Source organism: Trichechus manatus, unplaced genomic scaffold, assembly GCF_000243295.1.
Source record: "Trichechus manatus latirostris isolate Lorelei unplaced genomic scaffold, TriManLat1.0 scaffold00048, whole genome shotgun sequence".
NCBI lineage: Eukaryota > Metazoa > Chordata > Mammalia > Sirenia > Trichechidae > Trichechus > Trichechus manatus.
Genome location: NW_004443984.1, coordinates 17,498,825 through 17,505,612, shown reverse-complemented (window position 1 = coordinate 17,505,612; position 6,788 = coordinate 17,498,825). Strand labels below are relative to the sequence as shown.

At 48.7% G+C, this 6,788-nt stretch overlaps 1 protein-coding gene across 1 annotated transcript; it reads right to left on the bottom strand.

Moving 5' to 3' along the window:
- Positions 1-4,596: 4,596 nt before the first annotated feature.
- On the bottom strand, positions 4,597-5,211 carry NPPB (natriuretic peptide B). Its single transcript, XM_012555748.1, has 2 exons — positions 5,086-5,211; positions 4,597-4,866 (listed from the first exon to the last, which is right to left on the bottom strand). The coding sequence occupies exons 1-2, from the start codon at positions 5,209-5,211 to the stop codon at positions 4,597-4,599; spliced, it is 396 nt and encodes a 131-aa protein (XP_012411202.1).
- Between the last annotated feature and the right edge of the window lie 1,577 nt (positions 5,212-6,788).

Genomic DNA, 6,788 nt, shown 5'->3' with positions numbered 1-6,788 from the left:
TGTTAGTTCAGTGGTAGAATTCTTACCTGCCACGAGGGAGACCAAGGTTTGATTCTCAGCCAATGCACTTCATATGCAGCCACCACCTGTCCCTCACTGGAGGCTTTTGTGTTGCTATGATGCTTAACAGATTTCAGGAGAGTTTCCAGACTAAAATAGACTAGGAGGAAAGGCTTGGCAATCTACTTTTGAAAATCAGCCAGTGAAAACCCCGTGGATCACAATGGTCCAATCTGCAATTGATCAGGGGAATGGTGAAGGACTGGGCATTGTTTCATTTAGTTGTGAATAGAGTAGAACAAAAGTGATGAGATGTCACCTCTGAGTTTAGGTGACAAAGAGACTATGGCTTCCATCATTGTCCCCTCTCTCTCTGTCTCTGTCTCTCTCTTTCACGTGCATGCTTTCTCACTCCATCTAAGGGAGTCAGTTGCCACATTGTGAGCCCCCTTGTGGAAAGGCCCACGTGGCAAGGAACTGAGGTCTCCAACCAACAGCCAGCAAGGATCCAAGGTCTAGTCCTCAAGTGCCATCTCTCCTTGCCAGCTGGAGCTGCTTGTGGGGACATATGGTGGTAGTGCCAAGGGAGGAGGGTAGCCACAACCACCAGGGCTTTGAAGCTACGGAAACCATCTCAGCTGTTGTTAAAACTGTATTTGCTGGGAGCCAGAGGTACAGGAAGGCCAAGCAGATATGAGGTTAAGCATGAGTCAGCTTCAGGACACCATGGCACCCAGCACCTAGCACAGAGCACAGAATATGTTTTTAAAATATGTTTTGTGAATAACTGAACCAACAAGTTTGCCTTCAGTGCTTCCTGTCCCCTCCCTCAACCAGGTAGAGACCCACTACTGCACCTTGCCCTCCCTGGGGCCCCCACTGGAGAGGAAATCACTCTCTGGCTGAAGCATGAATATTCTAATCTCTTCCTTGATGCAGGAAGAACAGGATCAGGGGAGTCTGGATGAAGAGGCCAGCTGGGAAGTAGGAAGTGATGTGCCTATATCAGCGTGAGTGATGAGGGGCTGAACCAGGAAGAGAAGGGAAGGAGATGCTATGAGGGGAGGAAAGAGTAGAGGTGGTGCCTGCTTGGGAAGGTCCACCCAAAGAAGGGAGTCAAGAAAGATTCCAAACTGGGTGCCATCGAGTTAGTTCCAACTCATAGCGACCTATGTACAAGAGAACAGAACACTGTCATCCTCACAATCATTGCTATATTTGGGCTCATTGTTGCAGCTATTATTTCAGACTATCTCATCCACCTTTTCTGACTTTAAACCACTCAGTATTCCCTTGTTCTGTTTGAACAACTGCTGTTTGGTATACGTACAGTTTCCTCATGAGCACAATTAACTAATCTAGAGAGAACACTTAAAGTCAGGAAAGGTGTGTGTCAGGGTTGTATCCTCTCACTATACTTATTCAATCTGTATGCTGAACAAATAGTCAGAGAAGCTGGACTATATGAAGAACAGGGCATCAGGATTGGAGTAAGACTCATTAACAACCTGCTTTATGCAGAGAACACAAGCCTGCTTGCTGAAAATGAAGAAGACTTGAAGCACTTATTGATGAAGATCAAAGACCATAACCTTCAGTATGGATTACACTTCAACATAAAAAAATCAAAAATCCTCACAACTGGAACAATAAGCAACATCATGTTAAGCAGAGAAAAGATTGAAGTTATCAAGGATTTCAGTTTACTTGGATCCACAATCAACACCCGTGGAAGAAGCAGTCAAGAAATCAAAAGACACACTGCATTGGGCAAATCTGCTGCAAAAGACCTCGTTAAAGTGTTGAAAAGCCAAGATGTTACCTTGAAGACTAAGATGCGCCTGACCCAAGCCATGGTATTTTCAATCACCTCATATGCATGCAAAAGCTGAATGATGAATAAGGAAAACCAAAGAAAAATTGACGCTTTTGAATTGTGGTGTTGGTGACGGATATTGAATATACCATGGACTGCCAAAAGAATGAACAAGTCTGTCTCGGATGAAATGCTCCTTAGAAGCAAAGATGGCAAGATTACATCTCACATACTTTGGACATGTTATCAAGGGGGATCAGTCCCTGGAGAAGGACATCATGCCTGGTAAAGTAGAGGACCAGCGAAAAAGAGGAAGACCCTCAACGGGATGGATTGACACAGTGGCGGCAACAACGGGCTCAAGCATAACAAGGATTGTGAGGACCAGGCAGTGTTTCGTTCTGTTGTACATAGGGTCGCTATGAGTCAGAACCGACTTGATGGCACTAACAACAACAACATCTAGTCCAGGGTCTTCCTCTTTTTCACTGACCCTCTACCTTGCCAGGCATGATGTCCTTCTCCAGGGATTGGTCCCTCCTGATAGTAAGTCCAAAGTCCTGAGACAAGGTCTTGCCATCCTTGCTTCCGAAGAGCACTCTGGCTGTACTTCTTCCAAGACAGACTTGTTTGTTCTTCTGGCAGTCCATGGTATGGTCAATGTTCTTTGCCAGCACCTAATTCAGGGGCATCAATTCTTCTTTGATCTTCCTCATTCATCATCCAGCTTTCACATGCATGTGAGACAATTGAAAGTGTCATGGCTTGGGTCAGGCACACCTTGGTCCTCAAGGTGACATCTTTGCTTAAATGATAAAACTAAAGTGATAGCTTAAATGAAAAAATACTAGAGGACTTTCTTTTAATTAGGTGTGATTATGGTTTATTGCAATGATGTGTTCTAAACGAACTGTATAATTGTGTATGAATTAAATCTATATTTGTAATAAAATGTTTATTTTATGTAATGTTATGGCCATCCTGTAACTTTGAACTGGGGTAAATATTAAAGTATTAAATATTTTATTGCACTTTGCCTTCATGTATTGATTAGGTATGATAGCACACCTTGTATTTCTAGTACTTCATGAATAAATTCTTATCAATCTAAAAAAAAAAAAAGGATTCCAAGGAGTCAAGTCACTGAGGTGGGGCACTGAGAGATGGTTTAATCATTTGGGAGTGTTGTAGTTTGGGTTCCGCAGAACATGAGGCAAATACACTTATGCAAGTATGAATAGTTTATTTTGGAGACAATTCCAGGAAACATGGGCAAGAGAGTGGAGAAGTCACATAGGGAAAGAAGTGAGTCAATTACCACCATGGGCAATTGGAGCTTAATCTCTCCCAGGAATTCTGGGAACTGGAGCAAAACACGTGCCACCTGAGGACTGAGGGAGCTGGGGTATTTAAACACCAACTCCTCACAGATTTTGGGGAGCTCAATTAGATGTCCCTCCACAGGGTACATTGGGCAACCCACTACCTAGCCTCCAGCAGTCAGATTTGGTTCCTTCACAGGTCATTTGGAGTCTTCTTTCTTGGACCTTTACTCGAGGACCTGGACTCAGCCTAGAAGAATTCTGCACGCGTGCGTGCACACACACACACACACACACACACTGCCCCCAATCTCTGCCATTTCAGCTTAGACCTTCTGGAAACAACAGTCACCAGAGAGAGTGCCTCTAATGGGGCAATTCCAGGCAAAGGGCAGACTAGTGGGGCAGACTCGTGGACATACATCCTTATTTCGTGTGACTTCATTGTTTGAATCTGTTGCACACATTCCTCTCCCAGGAAAAAACTGTCCTGCTTTGAAAAGCAGTTTCTGCAAAGTGTCTCAAGTGCTTGAGGTGTTTATAGACATTTTAAAGCATGAAAAACCTTTAAAGAAAGACACCCCTCCACCCCACCTAACCAACCCTTAAGGCCAGTGTCCCCACTTCACCATTAAGATGCCTGTTGGGGCCTTCAAGAAAACACAGGGTTTTATTCTGTTTTTTTGGGAGTGATGATTATTTTTAATGCCCAGAGACAAATTAGTTTCAAAAGATAACACTATAATGTTGACTTTATTTCACCATGGAAATTGTGTGCTCAAAAGTAAGAAACCATCTTTATAAAATAACCAAATAAAAATAAATAAATAAATAGGAGTCACTTCAAAGGGAATCACAGGGTTGGGGAAAGACCCGCTGGAGGATCAGATGCAGATGCCTACGGCCAGGACTTCCTCTTACTGCCTCCTCAGCGCTGTGGGGAGAAGAGAGAGGGTGATTATTCTTTAGAAGACTGAGGCAAGATCTGAGTGTCCCCTCAACATATCTTATCCCTGCCACCCACCCCATACCCCTAGTCCTCGGTTGATCTTGATGTTTGAAGCCTTGGAATAATTGATCTCTGGGTGGGCCTCAGTTTCTTCATCTGTAAACTGAGTGTGATAGTAGCCCTGGAGAAACCAGGAGGAAGGATATCTGGGGCCCCTGGAGGCAGGGGCTGCCAGACAATGAATGGAGTCCACGCTAAGGTAATTCTGCCCCTTTTGGTAGGAGAGGTGGTGAGAGGTGGGTGGGGCTCATGGGCATGGCAATAAACGTTGCCCACATTTAATATTTCTAGAAAGGCACCTCTTGACCCTGAGGTCTCAACAAGAGGGAGTGATGTGTCCAGGTGCCCTTTTTGCAGAGAGTGTAGCCCCCAGAGAAAACAAACCAAGAAGTGACTGGAATGGTGGACTGCATAGCAACGGGGTGGGTGTGCAGCACTCCTGCTGAGTGCTAAGGTGGGGGCTCACCTTTGCAGCCCAGGCTGCTGAGTGAGGCAGTGCGGTCCAACCTCCGCCCAAAGCAACCCGAATCGCGTATCACCTTGGGGCTGCGTAGTCCCCACAGGGCCTGGAGGGGGCGAGGCCGGAGGACACCCTCGGGGGCTGCCTCCCGGGCCTCCCCGGCTTCGACAGGGCCATGGCCGCCGTTCTGGCGGGGCTCCAGGGTCACCGGCTCCGCCTGCAGCTCGGAGACCGTGTCCCGCAGGTGGTCCAGCAGCTTCTGTGATGGATGGGGAACCCGAGCCTCAGTAACCGGCACTCCCGCAGCATGCCTTCCATGGAGCACATGTGAACCGGCTGCTAGCACCCAATCTCGCCGCTTCCTGATTACCTTATCACTAATTCCCACAGGAAGGTGGGGGCTCCTTGGGATAGGAGGTGGGGACCTGTCCTTTGCTGCCGCGGGCGCTATCCTGGCTGGCCATCTCGCAGCGCTCACCTGTATCCTGGGCAGTTCCGAGGCCAGGCCAGGGCCGCCCAGAGGGTGGGAACGACCTCCTGGAGGCGACAGGTGCAGGAAGAGGAGGAGCAGGAGTGGCCGGGTCAGCGCTGTCTGGGGGTGCATGTCCAGGAGCGGGGACTGGGGTTACTGCCGCTGAGACTGCTCGGCGTCGGGCTTCCAATCCCACGTCCTCGAGGCCCGCGGGCGCTCTCTTGGCTTCTCTGGCAACCTCAGCCTTTTATCCCTGGCCTGGGAGTGGGGCCGGTCCTGCCCTCCGGGGTTATCTCTGCTTTATCTGCCGCATTCCGACCCGCTGAACTCGAGGCCCGGGCATGCACCCTCAGCGTCTGCTACTAGTACTCCCCCGGGGGGCAGGCTCGGGAGAGCGGGCCTTGTACAGAAATGAGCAGGGCCCGGAGGGGAGGGTGCGGGAGACACCAACGGGTCCCTTGTCTGCTGATTCTTCCTTTCCTGCAAAAATCCGGGGGCTTAGCATGGCGTCTTTCCCTCCGCTCTCCACCCGCAAGCATTTCTGGAGAGGGTAGGGAGAACTCCAGCGTCCTGAAGTTCAATGCGAGCGCAGGGCTCACGGTGACTCAGAGCGAGAACAGCGCCAAATAACACTCACCACCTCCCCTCCCGCATGTAACTCAGCGCCCGGCCTAAGTTCCTAACGCCCAGCCAGGCTGCGGGGTCGCCAGGACGCGCCGGCCGCTGTCCGTGGTGCTGACCTCGAACGTTGCTAAAGTCTGCTCAAGAAGTCTGGTTCCCAACTCGGTTTCCCGGCCAGAAAGACTTGCATGGGGCAGGGGCAAGACAACTCGCAAGCCCCTTCTCACCCTCCTACTCCCGCTCCCCCATGAGCCTTACAGCACTGGGATGCTGACCCCTCAATGTCATCTGATTAAATGCCTGGGTATGACAAGGAACTTCTGGAATGCTGACCTTTCTTCCATCCCATAAAGGGTAGAGCTGATTCGGCTGGAATTTTGAGAGGCAAGGCCCCCGAGATGAAGTCACCCAGGAATGCTTTCTATCTCAGGTCCTCCAGTTGCCAACACCTCCTCTCCCCCACCAACCCAGACACATGATGGAAAAAGAAGTGATGGCTGGAATGATGATTATCTATTTGGTGGAACAAGAGGTATGGGGCATGCCCTCCAATTCCTCTTCCACATGATTATTCATGACCTAATTCCCATTAGCAGATGGGAGCACAGGTGGACTTCCCACCTGTAATCAGAAATAGGGCTCCCAAAAAATGGCTCTGGGAAGAGACAGAGCTGCTTAAACCTCCCCTAAAGTGCGCATGACTGATGTTAGCACCCTTCCAGAGAACTTGTGTTAAGAAGCAGGGTGGATGTATAGGGTTGCACAGGAAGGAAGATAAGTTATGACAGAGATGGGGAAGGGCAGCAAGAGGAAACCTGGACCCTTAAGCAACTCTTTTTTTTTTTATTGTTGTACTTTAAGTGAAAGTTTACAATTCAAGTTAGTCTCTCATACAAAAATGTATACATACATTGTTATGTGACCCTAATTGCTCCCCCTGTACTGTGACAGCACGCTCCTCTTTTCCATCCCTGATTTCCCGTGTCCATTCAACCAGCTCTTGACCCTCTCTGCCTTCTCATCTCACCTACAGACAGGAGCTGCCAATTTAGTCTCACGTATCTACTTGAGCTAAGAAGCACACTTTT